The sequence below is a fragment of the Cnephaeus nilssonii genome (assembly GCF_951640355.1).
Source record: "Cnephaeus nilssonii genome assembly, chromosome: 11".
In the NCBI taxonomy this organism is placed as follows: domain Eukaryota; kingdom Metazoa; phylum Chordata; class Mammalia; order Chiroptera; family Vespertilionidae; genus Cnephaeus; species Cnephaeus nilssonii.
The window spans coordinates 59683634-59705861 of NC_137082.1; the positions used below are offsets into that span (position 1 = coordinate 59683634).

General features: G+C 39.3%; 1 protein-coding gene across 2 annotated transcripts in view; it reads right to left on the minus strand.

Annotated features, from left to right (window-relative positions):
• Positions 1-22228, minus strand: part of L3MBTL4 (L3MBTL histone methyl-lysine binding protein 4) — a gene marked incomplete at both ends in the record, with an annotated part of 265419 nt that overhangs the window by 74348 nt on the left and 168843 nt on the right. For both annotated transcript variants that reach the window (XM_079784360.1, XM_079784359.1), the window contains one exon: positions 13143-13213. In XM_079784360.1, coding sequence (XP_079640486.1) covers positions 13143-13213 — 71 coding nt within the window. The remainder of the gene's footprint in view (positions 1-13142; positions 13214-22228) is intronic.

Here is a 22228-nt window from a genome sequence, read left to right on the forward strand (position 1 = left end):
CACGATAGCTTTCACTATATTACATTAAAAATTCCTGGCTTTGCAGGATAAGTGTTAATAGTGTGGACAATGAAAAGCGGCAGCTGGGGCTATGGGAACAGATATCCCAGAAATACAAGTTGGCTACTCTATCTCATTAAACTTTGATGGCATATATTTGGCCACTGAGCTCTGTGCTTGATTACAGATAGACTTATTTTGTGGTTTCTCAAATACCATAGTATTCAATGTCTATTTTGGAGTTATTTGGAAAGCAATTGTAAGTAGTTCCAAAAGTTTACTAAGAACTTAGAGAAACACCTGGTGATGACTAAAACATTGCTTTTTAAGTCAGTTTCACAAACATGTTTTCTTTTAAAAATGATGAATATAGATAGATACTGAGAACATGGTATTGATCAGAAATTCCTATTAACTGGCACTATCACGTAATCAATAGAATTGAAAATAATGTTAAATGATGGCTCAGAAGTGTAGAAAGTCTCTGGAGTGCTTTCTGAATCATAAAGCAATAAAATATGTTCAGCATATTTTCAGTATCAAATTAATTTCAATATTCAAAATGTGGCAGTTGACATATAGCTAACTTTCAATTAATTAATATATTGGATTACAATAAGTATGAATCATGCCTCCACCTTGCCAGATGCTGTTCACAATGAACAATAGGGCGTACTGCACTTTATATGCCTCTTGTGGAACAACAAACATCAATTTCCACACATTTAAGCAATGGCAAAAGTAAACAAGGTCAAATAGCTTTATTTGACCTTTGCAGCTGAAAGGGCCCTGGGTTTACAATAGTCATACATATTTTTTCACATCTAACCTTCTGAGATAAAAGAGAATCTCAATTTAAGTTTTGCAAATAGCTGACTCTTCCCTTACTTTGCCAATAGAGGAGAATTTTCTGTTTCAAGATTCAGTGAGCAAGTAGGCTAATGGGCATAAAGAATTCTGACATCATTAGTTTTTAGAGAAAGAACAATTCAACAAACTGGAAAACATACCGCAATGGCCCGAAGTTGGGCTATGCAAATTTGATGCCACAGAGGTGCACACTAAATGGCCAGGCAGAAACCATTGCAATTCCAGGGGAAAAAAATCTGTCCATTTACACTCCCTACAACAAATTTAATATCTGGAAGAATGAGTCCAATGTTTGAACATGTAATTATCACCCTGTCTTTTTTAATTATGTCTTCCTATTTTTAAGTGGTATAAAGTGATTTCTTATATATTTTCAGCTAGTGTTAGTTCTTTAAAATATACTATGCTGAGATAGTTAACACGATCTATAATTTGTTTATGTGTATTAATATAAAACTGCTTGCATAGGTGAAATATAAATTTGATAAGGCAATAACACTGTAGAGAAAGGGGCAAGGAACATGGTTCCACAAATGCTATAAAATTCATTCAGTACTGAGTGTCCACGCAGAACTGGCACAAGCCAGGCCCAGAGAATGCAAAAATAAGCAAAAATTCCCAGCCTCTGACAAGTTCAAAGTGTAGCGGGCATGTTAACGCCCTGCACAATAAGGGCAGATGAGCTCAGTATTATGCGAAAAGTGACTGGCGGAGGAGGCACGGCATGCAAATGCCCCTGCAAAGTCTGACTAGGTCCACCTAGGCCAGTCCTTCACAGACCTCTTGCCTGTCTGACAGGAGTCTGGCAAGGCACCACCTAATTTCTTGTATAAAATATGTTTTCTTTGATTTTTTTTTTTATGAGAGGGAGGGAGGGGAAGGGAGAGGTAAACAGAAACATCAATGCGAAACAGCAATTGGCTGCCTTCTGCACGCCCCCTCCTGGGACTGTGCCCTAACTGGGAAATAACCGAACATCCCTTGGTGCATGGGACAACGCTCAGCCATTGAGCCATACCGGCCAGGGCAACACTGTCTCCTTTCTGATGCTGCTCTTAAAGTCCCCACTCTCTCCCCGCCTTGGAGACAAAGGCTCTCAGTGCTGTCCTGTGTGTGCCCATTCTTAGCCCAACTTTCCCACTAAAACCTCTCGAACTCCATCTTTACAACATCATGTGTCTTGGAGTGAGAAGTAATGGGCTGAGGCACCTGACTCAGCCTGCATCTTCATGGTCTTTTTGGCGAACACACTGCCTCATTCATCACTGTTGCTCCAGCTCCCTCACATTAGGAGGCGGTACAGGGAGGTGGCCCAGGGTATGGGCTCTGAAGCAAGATCTGGGTTCAAACCTTAGCTCCATCATTGTTAGTTGTGAGCCCAGTGGTACATGATTCAATTCCTGTACCTTAGCTTTCACTCATCTGTACAACCAGCCACCCCCAACACAGGATTAAGGCGATTATACCTGAGAATCCCGGTAAATGATTTAGCATACGCAGTACTCATATTGTAAGCTAATCCAAACAGTCAGCAAACTGCCTTCTTTTGCCCATATCCCTCTGCCCCTGCCCTTCCCCTGATGTGCTTCTCCTCGCCCTTCAGAGGTGCCCTCGCTGGCCTTCTGGCCTCCCATACTGCTCTTCCCTGGCACTCACCTCAGCTGCAACCTTACATGGGTTTATGCCACTCACTCTCCCTGGTCCGTGAGCTCCATGACAACTAAGACAGCTCTGCTCTGTTCCCTGAGGTCTCTGCAGGCCTAGAATAATGCTGGGCATGCACAAAGATGGCGTTCAACGACGAAATGAACAAACAAATGGTGTGGCACCACTGAATGGTTCTGTGGAAATGCCTCAAGGCCCCTGCTTAGGGAGGCAGCCCCAAGTGGGTGGCTTCAGCCTCTTTCCGCTCCCAGCAGCTCAGCTTTTAAATGTGTACTTCTAGGTCACCCCTCTACCCCCAGGACTCCATTGGAAGACACTTAAATATAGTTTAAAAACTACTTGTTTTCAACATTCCTTCCAAGGACTTACATCTTTTACCTCAGGAATCTATGAGACAATAGGACCAGATACTTCTACACTGTCTGTTTTTGAAGAAGCAACTCAAATCACACATCTCTCCTATTTATAGTGAACAGTTACTTCACCTTGGTATGTATATGAAAGAAACAATTTTAAATACTGCAACTTTTCTAAGAAATTATCTAGAGGTAGTTAAAGAGGTGTTGACCTTTGGTGGAATGGAGCCCCCAAAGAAAATGTCTAATATTTTGGCATTCATTCCAAGATTAATTTCTATTGATTAGTGACATCTGGTAATATCATGCTCCTCTCACCCACACCTTCAGATTACTAGGCTTCACACTTGCTAAGCACTGCACAGAGATGTAGGATTCGAAGCAGCTCAATTCATGTTCTGCATGGCCTATAAGACCATCACTTGAGCAGGTATACTTGAAAGTAAGGTTTCTTTCATAAGTAAGGTGTTCAAGAAGGAGAATTTTTTTTGGGGGGGAGGTGATTTAGAAAGATTTTTCAGGAAACATTCTTAATATTAAAACTAAACAGTAAACAACACTTAAAGATTGCTTTGAAAACTTCTTATTCCTTAACACCTATGTTCACAGAAGCACCCCCCCCCCCAAAAAAAAATGTAACCTAATGAAGAAATAGCCTCTGATTTAGCCAAATGCAGCCCATCACCTGGTAGATGTTGAGGGGACATATCACAGGAATAGTGGCCGCATCCAGATCCTCAGACACTCAGGGAAGGTCCCTTCCACTGCATTTCAGAATGTATGTGTGCAACACAGATGACTAAACTGTTACTCTTGGCCTCTTCTCTGTGTACAGCAACTTGGTGGCGTTTTTAAACATTCCAATATAAACTGTGAAAGTAATTGCTTCTGCAAGTGTCCAGAGGAGATTATCTGAAGGTGCTTTTATCAGCAAGGCTGAAAACACCTTGGTATTTCAGGAAAGCAGTAATTTCCTCTATTTTTGTATTAAAGCATGGTTTGGGGCAGATATGTCCATAATTCTTTAAAATAAGAAAGATTCTAGCTGTAAAATTCATTAATGGTAAGACAGCAATTCTGTCACCTGCAAGGAGAACTTTCTGGCCAAGCAGAAAGGCACTCTTCTTAATAAAAGGAAGCCTGTCATCACACAGAATAAGGTCAGAGACACTGACATGGCTCCTGATTCCAGACTTCCTATTCAACACAGAGCAAAATTAGCAACATTTCTGCACAAGTTTGCTTTCATGTTTAAATGAGAACTCAGCAGTGGTCAGAGAGAAAGCAAGTCACACAGCATCCCGAGCACCCCCACCACCATAGGGGCCCAGGGGCGCTGAGGCACCCCACCCAGGCAGGAGGTTACATTTCAGGTGTATTAATCCATCTCTGATGAAGTTACAGGGAAATGTTTGAGTATTGGTCATACCTTCCTATATGTGCCTTTAAAATGCCCTTTCATATTAATTCTCTCCTTTGATCCACTCAACTCTCACTTTTAGAAGTAGAGAAATGGTCTCCATTTCACAGTCTAAATGGCTGAGCCCCATCAGGCAGTGAGTTTGTGGTTCGGCTTAAAGTCAGCTCTCCTTCAAATGGTACCTCAATTAAAACACAGTTCCGTGAGTGTATCATGACCAAATAGTGTTTTAAAGGGAAAGAGTTTTGAATTTGTGAGGAAAATCTAATCTGTATCTCTAAGCTATAACAGCTGTGTGACCTTGGACAAGTCACCTATCCTGCAACTCAATCACCTTAACAAGAAAATGGTAACCACAATCATTTGCAGGGAAATTGGGCCAATAAACATAAATCTGCTTTATAATATGCAAAGTGCTAGATGAATATGTTATTATCATTATCACTATCATAGGGAGCATATTAATAAAATAGGCATTATGTGGTGCTATTGCTAAGAAATGTTTTTTAAAAACAATGTCCTTTTCAAAGTTACGGAATAAAAACTAGGCAACATATGTAAATAAAAACCTACCACCACTGAAGATTTCTTTAAAGCAGTGGTTCTCAACCTTTCTAATGCTGCGACCCTTTAATACAGTTCCTCATGTTGTGGTGACACCCAACCATAAAATTATTTTCGTTGCTACTTCATAACTATAATTTTGCTACTGTTAATGAATCATAATGTAAATATCTGTGTTTTCCGATGGTCTTAGGCGACCCTGCTAGCGGTTCTCAACTTGTGGGTCGAGACCCACAGGTTGAGAACCCCTGCTATAGAGCCTAAGGCCATCGGAAAACACAGATATTTACATTATGATTCATTAACAGTATCAAAATTACAGTTATGAAGTAGCAATGAAAATAATTTTATGGTTGGGTGTCACCACAACATGAGGAACTGTATTAAAGGGTCGCGGCATTAGAAAGGTTGAGAACCACTGTTTTAAAGCTTCATTTTTCTAAAGGCAAATAAAAGAAAAAGTGTCATCAGAGTGGCTACATCTAGAATAACTCAGGACTCTTCCCTATTTTTTTTTAGTTTAGTTTCTAGTTTCCTTAAATACTTGTTATTTTATTATTTATTGCCTCATAATTACTTTATAATCTAATTTCTGCATATCAAAATCACTGGCAGTCAAAATTTGAAGGAAAATGGCATCATCTAAAATTATTTTAAAAAGGAAAATAAATCAAAGAAGAAAAGCAAAACAAAACATGAGTGAGGCATAACAAAACATAAGTGAGGGAGAACCATGTAAATAATAGAAGAAACTGTTGTCTTGTTAATAAATAAAGTCTACAACAAAAATGATACTTGATGTACCCCCACAAGGCAGTGGTAACTATGGCAACAAGAAGAGATGCAAAGCACTCAGTCAGTCAATCCAATACCTAATTAATATACTAAGTATATTTCATGTATATTTTCATATGAGACTGAATTATTTTATGCCCCTTATTGATGTAAAATTACTCACTTTAATAGCTACTCCTTTAATTTATAAAGAGATGAAAATTTCTGGGTCTCCCAACTAATATACTAAATAAAAATAACTTTTAAACACACAACCCATGAACCAGGGTCAGCAACAACTCTCATTTTCTATCTCCAAGTAATGATTTTTAAGTCCAAATAATTTTAGTTCAGAAATCTAACAGGACAACTGTCCAATGATATAGCAAAGAATAATATACATATATTTAAGACATCAAATCCTAATTATTTAGACACAAAGTGTTTGATATTACTATTTAAAAGTCTCTCTCTTCAATAATGGAATGTCAAAATAGCAGTGCTGTCTGGGTAGAGAAACCCAGGCAATCTTTGGCTACAGGCCTCTTAAAGAAAGCAAAATCCACTGCCTCATTCCATCACTCATTCCAATCCTTTGAACCTGCACTCCTATCCAACCCTTTTGCTGGATCCTTTAGAACAATCCCTGAGCTCTTCTGCATTGACTATACCCTTATGGGGTATAAATCCCAAGTCCAGGAAACTTTTCTCATAAAATAGGCATGTTCCCTCCAAGGAGACTGAGTATCAGGGCAGTTTTTCTGTGTGTTTTTTCCAAGTCCTCGGTACCTATCATCAAGGCAAAAAGGTGCCTCACAGCACTGACCTGTTGGAGAGAAGCAGGGGCTCCCTCCCTTTGGTCCTGGATACATTTTAGAGGTAGAGGTTCTCTGCTATAGTCAGAGACATTTCCCTTTAGCACTGAAGTTGGAGACAAGAAAGAGAGGCCTGGCAACACCCTGGGAGAAATGTATAAAGGAGAGAAATGCTTTATTTGGGGTGCCCTCCACCCTCCTACACCCACACAGCTCTTACGAGTTCATAGAACTAAGAAAGGAAATGTCCACATCCCTCAGATCTGACACTGGGAAGAAGCTGAAGTTATTAGAATTTCTTAGGACATTCCCTGGGATGATGAACCTAGAATCTAAGAATCTAGGAATCCCGTTTTGGTCCTGGGGAATGAATGCTGTGCAGTGCTGGAACCCAAAGCTGTAATTCTATTCCTGAAAAAAGATGCTTCTCTGCTTGCGTCTGGGTGGCCCACTCTCCCACAGCTCTGAACAGTGAGCAGGTTGAGGACCCACAGCAGCGCTGGTGTCTGGTCACTATCCCGTGACAATGCTGAAGGGACCAGCTATGCTTGTGGACTGCAGTGATTTGTTGGGTAAAGCTGCATTCTGAGACAGCCAGAGACGGGGTCACTGTGGGCAGGAGGATGTGTCAGAGGCAGATTGCAGGTCGAGAGGGTTATTTTTGGAATACTCTGAGGAAGCGGATGGCGTGGCTGCCCACACTGCACCAGGGCTTGGTGCTGCGGGATATAGTTTTCAGAGTTGTCAGTCCCTCAAGCCTCATAACTAAAAATAAGTATCTACTTATTAAAGCAGATTTATTTTTATTCAGACTTTTGTATTTTTGTACTATTACTTCGCTTCAGAATTGATTTTTTCAAAATATTTTGTCTACAACGCTTATAATTCTGCAAAGTCCATAAGCTATAATCTATGCCTTGATTCCAAGAAAACTGGCTTTCTCACTTCCATGTTCTCTGGTACTTGCAGAAAAAAGAGTTTACATTTAAAGAAGGGCAAAGGAAATTTTGGGGAAGAAAATATAGAAGAGATTAAACACTAAGCTGAAAACAACACTCACCATATCCTAGAAAGGCAGTTAGAGGCAGCCAGACCCTTCCCTCACTCCCAAGAACTCTCCACTTGCCCAGAGCCTTGTGCGCATTGTGAGGCAGCTCCCAGCAGGCCTGGGGGTGTAGGTGTTTCCGAGCATCTGGTGGTGAAACAAACTAGTCATTCAAATCTCAGCATCTCCATAATTTATAACTCGACACCCCTGATCACAGCTGGTCTGTAACTTGGGATACAGTTCTCTGTTCCTAACTTTTTTTTAAAGCAAAATAAAGTTAACTCCCCTTTTTAATAAGAAATGTTTGTTATATTCTATTCAATCTGAAAACTCTTACTATTAATATTCTAACTGACCCCTAAAGAAAACAGCAGAGTGGCTGCACAAAGGTATGGTACGAATAGATGCCGTCTCTATCATTAGTAAGAACCGGCACGTCACTTAGTTGTCTTACAGCAGTACAGATGTTATCATAGCTGTTGATATTTTTCTAGACTACAATTGAGGATATTCATTATGAACTCTTATTAGGTTATCAGTCTCCTCTTGCTTAATTGTCAGAATATCCTCCTTGAGTTAATTGTTGGTACCAAGCTCCTGCCCTTCGAGTCATCTTTTAGCCCAATACAAATAATTTCCTTCATCTTCCCAAGAACTCCAGTTTGTCCCTGTCCCTCTACATGGCCCACATTACCACACCAAATACTGCTGAGTCACTACAAAGATGCTTTAAAAAATTACTGTGTATTTTTTTTTAGGTTTATAGAAGAACTAGAGGCCTGATGCATGAAGATTCGTGTAAGAACGGGCCTTCCTTCCCCTGGCTACCAGCACTGCCTTCGCTCTGGCCAGAGCTGCCTTTCTGCCTTCCCACGCTGTCCAGAGGCCTGGAGGGGCTGGGGCAGTGCGGAACGCCCCCAGCTGCTGGGTGCCTGTGTATGCAAATTAACCTTCCATCTTTGTTGGGTTAATTTGCATACTCACTCCTGATTGGGTAGTGGGTGTCGCAAAGGTATGGTCAATATGCATCTTACTCTTTTATTAGTGTAGATTGAGCAGATAGTGTGAAGGGTTCCCACATACCCCCTCACTCTATTCCCCAACCTCCCCAACAGTTTGCCTTATTAATATCTTGCATTAGTGTGGTTCATTTGTCACAAATTATAAACCACTATTGACACATTATTATGATGAACTAAAGTCTATAGTTGACATTAGGGTTTGGTCTCTGTGTTATATTGTCCTAGGGGTTATGACAAATGTATAATGCCAGGGCTTCAGTTTCCTCTAGGGTACTCTTACTTTCCCCTGTTGTTTTGGGGCTTCTTAAAGAAATCCCTTAGAAACTCCTTCTTAAATACAGCCTATGTTTCTGTTGCAATATGCTATGATCATATTGGAGCCCTACTGATGTGGAGGTCAAGGTATTGGTGAGGGGGAGTGTTCTCGAGTTTTATTATTAAAACCAGTTAGTTTTTTAATGAGCCGGAGTCTTGGGACTGTGACCTTCAGAAGAGTTTCTTGGCCTTTTTTCCTTCCTTCCCTAGTGTAAGACATATGGCTAGAGGGAACTAGAGCTGTCTGACTTTCCCCTAGTAAAGGCCCTGGTAAAGCAGTTTCCCTGAGGGCAGGACCTCAGGTCTCTGATGTATCTAAGAAGAGTTGTTGCTCAGTTTGTTCAGCATTTTTCCTGTTGTGAGGACAGGAGTGATGACTTACAAACTCTTCCCATGTCAGAATCCTGACCAACAATCTGCTTTTAACTGTAATGATTCTCACGAACAAACAATGTCAGGAAGAAGCCTGCACAGAGCCAATAATGAACTCTCAGAAAGAAAATCGACCCAAAGCAATCTATAGACTCAATGCAATCCCTATTAAATAACAAGGGCACATTTCACAAATACTAGAACAAATACTCCAAAAATTTATATGGAACCAAGAAAGACCCCAAATAGCCACAGCAATCTTGAGAAAGAAGTATAAGGTAGGAGGGTTCACAATACTGGAAATGCAATAATGAAAATAAGCAAACCATGATTAGGATGGATAATACATAATGTTAGCAAAATAAGTCAGACACAAAAGGGTACATACTGTATGGTTGCATTTATCAAATGTTCAGAACAAGGACAAAGTAAAAACTGATAGTGACGGAAATCAGAAGAATGATTATCGTGGCAGGAGCGGGAAAGTGCATGGCACAAGGTGGGACTCGAGTTAGCTTCTATTTCATGACCCAAGTGGTGATTAAATGGGTGTGACCTCTTGTGTACCTGACTACAATTTTCACTTAAAAGAATCTAGCGGTGTATATGCACCGACTTAGAAAGGTAATCATAACATGCTATATCAGCAAGTAGAAAAATAAAATGAATTATAGATCTCCAATATAATATAATTGTATATTGGTAGAAAAAAACCAACAGGTAAGTTATTATATCCAAAATAAATCTATAAAGCATTTATTAACAATGCTTATCTCTTGCATTTTTGCTTTATGAAATTTTTGGATTTTCAAGGAAGTTAGCAATTAGTTACATATTTGAGTCAAAAAATGTCCAGAAGTAATAAAGAAATAGTTTTCTAGTTAAACATTCCACACTTCCACATGTGTCTCCCTGGAGTGGCACAGTATGGCACCCCTGACAGCATATTGTCTGTGGTACCAAGGAGCTGAGTCTTAGCTGCTCTGGTTCTAGCGTTCTCTCAGGGACAGAAGGGGAACAGGTCCTCTACACGTAAAGTCAATGCACCTTCATTAGCCTCACTCAACTTATGTTCAAAGGAACTTCTGTGCAGGTCCCTGTGGAACACTCATCAAGCAAAGGTAAAAACCCCAAAGGCCACTGCACATTCGCCCAACTCAATCCCAGAGAATGGATCCACTTGTTCATGCACTATTTACTTAACAAAAGGCACAAAGGATCACTACCATTTGCCATGTCTTAGGTGTGACACTCAATAAGCTTGCCTGCAAACCTTTACTTAGACACACCCCAACTTACTTCTGTTAATTTCACTACTAAATGGCCTTTTAGATAATCATTTTTCTCAACCAATTTACATTATAAACTAGAGGCTTGGTGCACAAATTTGTGCACAGGTGGGATCCCTCGGCCTGGCCAGCAATCAGAGTTGATAGGGGCCGCAGGAGGTAGTCTAGTGGGGGGAGGGACCGTGGGAGGTTGGCCAGCCAGGGGGAGAGATCACGGGAGGTTGTCTGGCCATGGGAGGTTGGCTGTGGGAGCACACTGACTATCAGGGGGCAGCTCCTGCATTGAGCGTCTGCCCCCTGGTTGTCTGTGTGCGTCATAGTGACGGGTCGACCCGTCGTTTGGTCGGTAGCTTAGGCTTTTATATACATAGATTAATTAAAACTTTCTGTCACCTAGTTTTATTTTTTTTAGATTAGTTTTACTTATAGATTAATTAAAACTTTCTGTTACCTAGTTTTAACATGAATATGTTATGAGAAAAAAATGTTGAATCTCTACAAAGTATATTTTTAAAATACTTAAAAAATGGGTAGCATTTAAAAAACATTTTTATTATATCAGAATAAAACTATTTAGACAATAAAGATGTTTCCAAGTAAAAATTGAAAACATACCCAATATATGAAAAACATAAGCTACCTATGTTGTGTAAACATGTGTACACAATCTCTAAAAATCAAAGTTATACTATTTTCCCTCATGTGAAAAATAGAGAACAAATTTTAGCCCATTTTCCTTAAAACAACAACAACAATAATAACAACAAAAATATATTCAAATTGATGGCCAGATCAAAAAACAAACACACACAAAACAAAGGCAAATATTTAGAAATTATGCTTAGATTTATAGAATTACAAAAAATAAAAGGAAAATATTAAATAATCATTTAACATCACAACAGTAACAGATGCTCGTTATTTTGTCCCATGCAGGTATGAACCAGAGAAAATGAACTTGTAAAATAATGAGGATTAGTCCACTATAAGGAAGAACCAGTTTGTGTGACAAAAGGCTAGAATAGAAAGCAGGTGCTAAATGAATCCTGTCCATTTTCATGGACTAGAATGGAGCCCGGAAGGCATTTTCTCAACAAAGAGGGTTATGGACCCCAGTAGCTAGCTGTGGGCTCTGCATCAGGCAGGGTGCATTCGTGCACCTCCTATGCCATTATTGCCCCAAATCTGTGATCATAGACCTTCATCATGAGGACACTGAAATGTTTAGAGAACACAGTGGATGCACGAATAAATAAACGCATATGGTTATAAATGATGCAGAAAAGAACAAGTGCATACTAAACATCTTTCCCATTATGCAAATGCATTTTGCTAGTGATCTTTTCTATTTTTACAAAGATGCTCCTCATTACTACTTTTACTATGTGAACTACAAAATTGTGTATCTGTTTTAACAGGAACATATACATAATTACTCCGTGGAGATGTTTTCAAAAGTGTCAAAATATAATGAACACACTGACACTTTTTTTAGGGCTCCATGTGCCATTCTAAAACATGTTTACAGAATGGATTAGAACATTTGTATGAGGCAGTTTCTGAAGTATCAGTTATTGATTTTATTTTTTGTAAAGTGCTGTTCCGAACCAGTTATGTCACACAGAAAGCCCTCTGGTTATGGAGAATGTGTAGGTGCACAACGAAACCCGAGTAACTTCACTGCCCTCCATTTTCTGAGAAGATTCCTTCCTCCTTTGTGGCTGAGTTCCCCACCACAAGCTGAGCTTGGGTCCCCCTGAAATGAGCAGGTGAGCTCTGCTCATAGAAGTCTCAGCCCTTTTGTTCAATGACTGCCAAGCACCCTGTTTTTCTCTAAGAAAAGTAGAACAGGTGATTGCATTGGAGATGAAGTGCGGTGTTACCAAATTGGGCTAGTTTGTTGCACTTTTGGCCAAGTCAGAAGAAAACTCACTGTCTTTTTCTAAAAGATAAACAGATCTCCTACATGTTTTGGGAGATACAAACATAAGGAACTACTATGGCTAAAGACAAAATGACACTAATTAATTACAAATGCTTCAGTCTGACCAAGTGAAAATTATTGCACTAAATTAACACAAACACCATATAATTTATTCCTTAGCTTGCTACAACAGAACTTCAAAATTATAGATCAGATTTTGCCTTAATTGGAAAGAAACATAATTAAATGAAAACATGTAGTTCTTTTTCCTATACTCAGATTTAAGTAATTAAACTTTTTTCCCATAACCTTCTTGCCTATGTTACTAATGAAGTACACTTCCCGGTTCCCCCAACTTATAAAAGTGCACTGAGCCACTTCTGGTTTCCCTCCATGCCCTCTGCAGATGGCAGAAAAAGATTCTACCACTGAGACTTTTACCTCCAAAAGCTTAGATTTGTCCTATCATGAGTGAGTGCCATAGAAATCAGAGTCTAGTCCTCTCACTTTAAGAATGAGAAAATTAAGATTCAGCGTAGTGACTAACAGAAATTATTATTCATACGGTTGGGACTAGATCACAAGTCTCTTGACTTCCAGGCAGGTTCTCCCCACCATTCCCTAGTGGAATATTAAAACCAACCAACCAAACAAGCAAGACATCTTCACAACAAAAAATATATTCTGTGGTTTTGCTAGTGTTTTTACCTCTGAAGAGATTATCCAAGTCATTGTCTTCTTTTTCTTTGATTTTCAAACACTTTGCCTGCTGTACATGTCTGTACAAAGAACAGAAATAAAACCTGGATTCATTATCCTGTGAGGCAGGAATAACTCATGACAGCAGCACATATTTAAATAGAAGCCACAGGGTAAACAATAGAGAACTAGTAGGTATTTTGCTCCACAGAAACTTCCTTAGAAATTTTTTTTCAATTTAATATTTAAAAATATATTTTTGTTCAGAAACTCTAACTTTGACATCAAGACTTAAAGGTCCTCCTCCTCCATTATTGCCAAATGCTTTTAAAACTCTCTGGAGAATAACCTCTTCAGATTCTGAGAAGGAGCTACTAGGGAGAGTAGGTGGGTAAATAATAATTGCTACAGATGATTTTAGCGCTTATTTTAATCAGAAGATTATATACATTGTGCCTGAATAACTGTATAAAGTAATTTGCTCATATTGCTGAATGTAAGAGAATGAATTAACTTTTAAATGTTCCAGTATGCTGTAAGGACTAATTTTGTAACTCGAATGGAACTTTATAAAAATTTGAGGCTCAGAGTTTGTAATGAATGTGGTAGTTTCTAAAATGAAACTTTTCCAGTGTTGCTAATTACCTAATAATTAATTTTAGGTAGACAGAACTTGAGGTAGTTGATCAATTCATCTGTAATATTTGTGATTTTAATGAAAATGATAATAGCTTGCTTTGCAAAAGTATTTTGTAATTGCACTTGGATAGCAGCTCTCTCATTTTATCCTCAGGGATAAGCCTTTGAGGTAAGCATGCAAACACTGTTTCAATTTCTTATTTAAATGAGGAATCTCATTCAGTTACTCAAACCTTACATATAAGATAAGTGACTTGTACAATAATTTAGTTAATTTTATCTATAGCTTCTATAAATGTGTTTATTATGGTAAAAATACATTCAACTTATCAGTGAGATTTTTTTAAACAATTAAGGCTGTTCCCCCGCCCCCCATAAAAACACACACCAAGAAACTGAGAAAGAATTTCTACTGAAATCCCATTTTCAGACCTTGAAAGAAGGCCCTACATAGCTACTGTGGATCACAGTAACTCCAGGTAGTTAGCCACCTGTGGTGCAATGCAGAGACCAGACCCTTAGTGTAGGAAAACCTAGCTGCATGGTTTAGCACCTGTGTCCTTAGTTTGTGACTCGGGTGCATATTTAAACTCTAAAGGTCTCAACTTCCCAATCTGCAAAATGGGTACAGTACAATTTCACTAACTGCCCTGAACAATTAGTGAAAAAATATTATAAAAAAGTATATAAACTCTTATGCATCGTGGACATGCATAAAATGTGTGGAATATTTTCATTAATTCAATGTTTATAATTTCATCATATTTTCTCTATATATATCACCAGGATTTGTTTGTTTGCATTCTTATAGGGGAGAATAAAAACTATAGAAAGAGGGCCTGAACGTGAGCAGCGAGCATCTGGCAGAGAGCTAGTCAACATGGAATGCTGAAGGTACATCGTAGGTGCAGAGTAGTAAGCTTCTCCTGGGAAGCTCATATGCCAGACATAAATTTGATGGGGCTTTTAAAAATAATGTAAAAATAAATCCACTAAATTTATTGAGTGGCTTTTTATAAACTTGGCAGGTACTACAATTAATCACAAATATGTTTTGTCATAGTTTTCCTTTCAAAATTATTACATCACTAGGGAGATACACCAAGGCAAACCCTGTGAACAGTTGAGATTCAGTTACATTTCCTGAGGGAGAGAGGTATTTCCAAGGACTCTAGATTTCATTGAACCTCATTTCATTCTCACAAAAACTCTATAGGTAGGTATAGGACCTTTGCTATTAATAAAGAAATTGAGGCTCAGAGATATTAAACCACTTGCCCATCTGGGGCACACAGTGAAATAAAGGTGGAGCCAGGACATAAACTCAAGTCTTCAAACTCCAAATCCAGTTTCCTTCAGGGAACACATCTACCATTAACCTAGGGTGTACTGAGCATTTGCAAAAGACTTTGAGATGTCACATGCGGCCCAAAAGAAAAGGAGAATAATAATAATGCCCCTGGCAGCTGGAGGGAGGATGCCACTTGGCACTGGGCTAGTCGGATTGTTCTGCAGAGGACTCAGCTGTGGCTGGTCCTGAACGAATGGGGTGTGGATGACTGATGGGCTTGTAAAGGTCTAGGGAATTAGACTGGAATAGAATGGGCATAAGCAGGATGGGAGGGAGAAGTGTTCTGGGGACGGGAATAAGCTAATCAACTTACTTGGATGAAGCATCTGTGCTGTGCAAGGGAAGAAAGATCAAAAGAATAAGCTGGAGCCAAGCTGTGGAGAGGCCTGCGTGCTGTTCTCAAGTGTTTGCACTCCATCCTGATGGCAGTGGGAAAGGCACTGAAGTGTCGCATCATAAAAGAGCCTAGTGCATACCGCCAGTTTAAATGTTTGGAGATGATTAGGCCAGTAAGGTGCCAAAGATTCATATTTGTTTGTATTTTAGCTAAAAAGGTAATACCATTGAAATTTGCACATATTAGTATTTCACCAATAATTCTTGAAGCCTGGCTTGTACATTTTATATAGTTATCAGAGCTCCAGGCCCTCTAAACAATCTTCAAAATCTTTACTAATGGTACTGCCATTGCTGCAGCAAGTCAAGCTACTTGTCTGCCTGTCCTGATGCATTCTCATAAAGGAGTGCATATGACTTAGAGGATTACTGCTTCTGTTGTGAGACCTGCCACCGTCATCCAATAATCTCTGATATCCACTGTTTTTCCTCTTGCCTTTTCCTTAGGATTTTGCTACTTTCAGTTGAAAAATGGAACTGCATGTTCTCTGACATTCTTTCTATGCTTCAACTACTTTTTTCCCCCAGTTTTTATTTTTTATTTTATTATTTTGCAATTTTTTCTGTATTGATTAAGGTGTTACATATGTGTCCTTATCCCCGCATTGCCCCCCTCACTCCCCTCTCATGCCCTCACCCCCTGGTGTCTGTGTCCATTGGTTAGTCTTATATGCATGCATACAAGTCTTTTGGTTGATCTCTCCTCCTTACCCCCACCCTCCCCTACCTTCCCTCTGAGGTTTGATGGTCTGATCGATGCTTCTCTGTCTCTGGATCTCTTTTTGTTCATCAGTTTATGTTGTTCATTATGTTCCACAACTGAGTGAGATCATGTGATATTTACCTTTCTCTGACTAGCTTATTTCGCTTAGCATAATGCTCTCCAGCTCCATCCATGTTGTTGCAAATGGTAAGAATTCCTTCTTTTTTACAGCAGTTAGTGGCTACCATTTCTGTGTTCAAATGCTAGGCCCTGAACCAGAGGCCTAACCTGTAGTAGGTACTATGGATCTTAAGTTTATGTGCTGAAAATGAAGAGAGAGTAAGTGGCTGGCCCAAAGTCACATAGTAAGCAGAAGCGTCCAAACAGAAGAACCAGAATTTGAATGTAACTCAGTTTAACTGTAGCTAGACACCTTCTAGAGCAGGAGTTGGCAAACGACAGCCCACAGTCAGATCCTGGCCACTGCCTGCTTAGTAAGTAGAGTTTGACTAGAGCACAGCCATGCTCATCCATTTACTCACTGTCCACGAAGGCTCTCAATTGCTAACTGCAGCAGAGATCTTATTGCCAGCAGAGTCTAACATACTTATTATCTGCCCTTTACAGAAAATGTTTCTGACCACTGTTCTAGAAAGGAAAAGGTCCCTAGGGCCAGAATATACACACCACATGGGACTGTTTTACACTGTTATCTTTTCCCAAAATTGCCTCGATAACTGTATTTAGTTATAGTAGGGCTTGAATGGCAAATATTGGGCTCTGACTGTCTTTTATTTTTAGACAAATTGTCCAAGTCCAATTGACATTTTTTGAGCTTTTCCTACATGCAGGTGTTGCATTCAACCAAGATGGTGCCTGCTGCCGAGAAACTGATAATCTAACAGAGGATGCAGCTGTGCATGCTGCAAACTCTCACATGAAGTAGACTGAGAAAGGGCTACAATAGAGAAATGAAGAAATCACTATGGGATCACAAAGTAGGAGGGGGATTTTCTGCTTAAAGGTCAGAGAGATCAGAAAAACCTCTCAGGAGAAGATGAATTTGAGTTAAACCTCAAAACAAATTTTACTAAGGGAAGTACTAAGAGGGACACGGCAAAGGCATAGACATGTGGAGGGTAGGGAGAGAGAAAACTTAGTCATGGGGCATGGTGTGTGAGGTGGATGTGCAGGCTGGGGTAAATTATGAGGACTGCAAAAGCTTCCCATGGACATACATACTGTATGCATGCTTCTGTGTATGTATATTTGTATATGTGAATTTATTTATAGTCAAGCAAAATGAATCAAGGACCTATAAGATGTTATCAATCCAAAGAAGGATTCATATAATATGTTTAGTTTGTAAATAAAAGTAATTAAACTTTAAAAACACTGCATTATAAAGTATCAATTAATAACACAGACATGAAAATATTTATGCAGCATTATTTATAAGTGGAAAAATACTGGAAATAACCTGAATACCTATCAGTAAGGAAATGAGTGAAATAGTTAAGACATGTCCACACTGTGGAATATGATACAACTATTAAAGAAAATGCACTGAATCCACTTGTGTTGAGATGGCAGATTATCCATGATGCATTGTTAAATAAGTAAAACATACTTTTTAGCTAATATCTTTTATCTTCAGACTTTCTTTGAGGCAGCAAACAATGCTTTTGCATGGCAAATTTATTTTTTCTTTGTGGGTACTTAGTTGTCTCTGTTTTGACAACATTTCCATATAAAAATTAAAGTCCAACACCAGATTATTTTTCTTTTGATGATAAGTGTTGGTTTATTCAAGGTGCTTTGTTCAGTCTGCTATTATATACTTGGGATAAAATATGAGTGTATTTTGTGGAAGCCTCAGAAATTAGTGTCCCTGTGTTTACCTTTCAGGAATGCAGCACCTTTCCCAATATTTACCATGATTATATAGTAATCTACCCAGTGTAGATACAAGCTAACTTTCAAAGAATCCTTAGCAAAAAATTAATGTAATTAAAAAAGAGTGTGTATCTGCACATCTGTATACATACATTAACACAGAACAGGTGTAAAAGACAATATGACAATCTATTCACACACCCACACCAGAATGCAGCATCAGAGTTCAGGAGTAGGGAATGAGAATTTATTTATTTTTTTAAAATTCTATATTGCCTGAATTATTGCTAGGAATTTTGCCATATTCTTATAAGCCTTTAACTTACACTATTTGATAGGAAAAGGTATGGGTATTATTAATGTTTTCAATGTTTAATTTTTCTACCTTTATTAATGTACATTTTCTCATTTTCCTATAATACACAGGCATTGCTTTACTTATGGAGAAAACATGTTAATGTCCTCATTTTACTATTTACAATGAATGGGAAATAATTATTTTAAAGCTAGATTAAGTATGTAGATAAGAAAAAAATACCCACTGGTGCTTGGGCAACAACTTTTTATTTCTTGAGGTGCAAGAGCACCAATGTTTGCTTTATGCAAAGAACCATGAGCATTTTAGCACACACTGTTCTACAGCAGAAGATGCGATTTAATTACTAAGAGCCTGGGCCAAGACAGGATTCCAGAAATCCAGAGATTCACAATAAATTGTAAAATGCCTTAAGAGAACCAGTTCAGAAAAGTATTTGTAAAGGTCTTTTTAAGGTATACATTGATTATTTTATAACATTTCAGCAAAACAGTAACTTTGTTGAGGAAACACAAGACTACAATGAAGTGCCAAAGGAACCAAGATGAGTTGAGCAAATGAGGGCCAGGTCCTTTCATGTCATTACAGTTTCTGTCTACACTCCTGCGCTGATCTTGACACACCTCATTTCATTTCAATTTTCAAAATATTCAACAGAATACTACTCCCTTTTTTCTTTAAGGCTTGGATCTGCTTATGGTCCACAGGATGCTAATATAGGTAACGGCTGAAAGCATTTCAAGTGTTACCCTTTCACTTCTTTCATGGCACCCATCACAATCTGTGACTTTTCTCTTCATTTATGGTTTACTTTTGTTTTACTCCTCCAACTCCTCTACCTGAAATATACTCCCTGCTGAGATGGGACTGTTTGTTCAGCTCCATATCCCCAGCCCCTAACACACCAATTGGCAACTGAAGAAGCTCCATACATATTTGCTGAATGAATGAGTGCTGGTGCAATGAGTGAATCTGCATGCCCACTGACAAGGCTGCAGGGACTAGAGTCATCTTGCTTGAGAAAAAATCCTCATTCTGCCACTACCTAGCTGGTGTGACTTTCTTATCATTAAGTAAAGGCTGAAAAGGACGAGGATGGACCAGGATTTTAGTCTGTTATGTTCACTGCTGTATCACTAGGGCTTGGAGTAGTCCTGGCATGTTGCAATTAATGACAGTGTCAACAGGAAAATAAATTCCTTGGCTTTGATATCCTTATTTCTATGTTGAAAAAGTTGAATTAGATCATCATTTGAGTCCTGCCCCATTGTGAGCTCCAGGATTGTCACATCTGAAGTGTGGCCTGGGCGGGAGCTGGTGTGGAAGGCTGCAGGCTTCCTTGTGCAGCCACAGTCCTCCACAGGCCCAGAAGGAACTGGTGTCTTGGTGCTTTGCTCACTGCTCAACTGATTAGGGTCTAATGTAGTTCCAGACGCTGAGTAATATTTCAGATAATTAAAGGTCTAACTTTCTATGTTTGGTGTAAAGATGTGTGGTATATATACACAACTAGAACTGGTAGAATTGCAAGACTTTAAAATCAACAATTTTTATAAAAATGAAAAGAAGATATGGAACTACTATTTCAATAATCTCTACTATGTGCCAGGTCCAATTATATAGCTATAACTACATCTATCTTACATCTATGTTTATCTATATATCTATAGTCAAAATCTAAGCCTCATATTTTATCTTCACTTTACAGGTAAAGAAATTGAGATTCTAAGAGGTAATGTTTGTATCTGAATCAGTCAACTTAGACTTGCTAAGTCCTATAATGAAAAAATTAATGAAAAAAAAACCCCACCCAAAAACATAATGAAAACTGTTTCCTAACTCTTTAGCAGCCTCCAATCTTTTTGAAAAAATAAGGCACACACAACACAAGTATTAAAAAGGCACATGCAGACACACATGCATAAGCTAAGAACAAGGAATGGGATCATCTCTTATTTGATCCATATCCTGGGGCCTAGGACAGTCCCTGGCACATAGTGTTGCTCAAAATCTACTTAATTTGCTGAGTGCTTATTAAGTGTCTGGCATTATATGAAGCATCAGAAATACAGAGACATGTAAAACACAATATCTAACCCCAAAAAGCTCATATGGGTTGGAACTGCTATCGAAAACTTAAAGACAGAGATGAGCCTTGGAGAAGGGAGAAGATGCAGGCATGGATAAACAAGGTAAGAAGAATGGGAATAAAAACAATATTGCAGATGATGACAAGTGGTGAGTGAGACATTGTGTAGACTTTATTCCCTAAAGCAGAGAATTTATGTGGGAATGAGTGAGAGAAAAGACTGATGCATTAAATAAAATTTATTTAATAACTTGGAAAGTTAATATGGGGAACAATCAACTAACACTATTTTAATTCTGAGAATGGACTTCAGAGAAGGTATTTATGTTGTAGTTAATTTGAGTAGTGGAAATAAACTAGTTGGCTCATGGCAGTGCAATGTATTATGAGGATCATTAGGAGTTATTCCACTACATGCCATTCTGTGATTACCATAACTTTCCCCAGCCATTTTCATCATCAATACAGGCCTTAGGGAAGTGCATAAAATTTATTTTATGGCAGACATTAGGAAAAAAAAGTGATCTTTATTAGGCAGTTTCTTGGATCTTCTCAATAGTAATGATTAAATATGACAGGTATTTTAACTAATGGTGGTTCTAACAATTGTGTGAATTAAAACATATGAAACACTGCTCTGGGGAGGCAAAAGAAGTTATTAAAGAATACTTAGGTGGGTTGGAAATGCCAGAAAGAATATGTCCTGCTCTGCCCTGGAGAAGCTAGCTAACAGAATAGAGGGAGAGGTGGGGGAGTTGCATTTCAAAGTAATTTTCTTTATGATAAAACTGTTTTAATAAGTATAATTGTATTCCATTGTTGTAGATAGAATCCTTTAGTATATTACAATGAAATGTGTTCAAGGTTATGTACACTAATAAAAGAGAAACATGCAAATTGACCGTACATCCTCTATACCCACAAGCCACGCCCACCAGCCAATCAGGAGTGAGTATGCAAATTAACCCAACCAAGATGGCTGCGGCCACAGAGCGAGCAGGAGGCTTGGGTTTCCCTGGCAATGGAGGAAGCCAAGCTTCCCACCTGCTCTGGCCGGCCCTGGCCTCTGCTCAAGGCTACAAAGTTTCAATTATAGAAGATAAATAAATCCCAACAAAAATGGCGGCGGCCATGAAGCTGGAGAGAGCAGGAGGCTTGGATTGCTCCTGGCGATGGAGGAAGCCAAGCTTCCTGGAGGGCCCTGGCCTCCACTCAAGGCTACAAAGTTTCAATTATAGAAGATAAATAAATCCCAGATACCAGGGCCTCCCGCTTGGGTCGCCGGGGGCTGTGGCTGGCCTGCAAACCACCACAGGCCACTCACCCAGACCACCCCGCGCCCCAAGGGAACCCCTACCCAGATCCAGGACACCCTTCAGGGCAAACCAGCCGGCCCCCACCCATGCACCAGGCCTCTATCCTATATAATAAAAGAGTAATATGCAAATTGACTGTCACTCCAACACACAAGATGGCTTCCCCCATGTGGTCAAAGATGGCTGCCCACATGTGGACACAAGATGGCCACCACAATATGGCCAGCAGGGGAGGGCAGTTGGGAGGGACCAGGCCTGCAAGGGAGGGTAGTTGGGGGTGATCAAGCCTGCAGGGGAGGGAAGTTAGGGTTGACCAGGCTGGCAGAGGAGGGAAGTTGGGGGCGACCGGGCCTGCAGGGAAGGGCAGTTGGGGGGGACCCAGGCCTGAA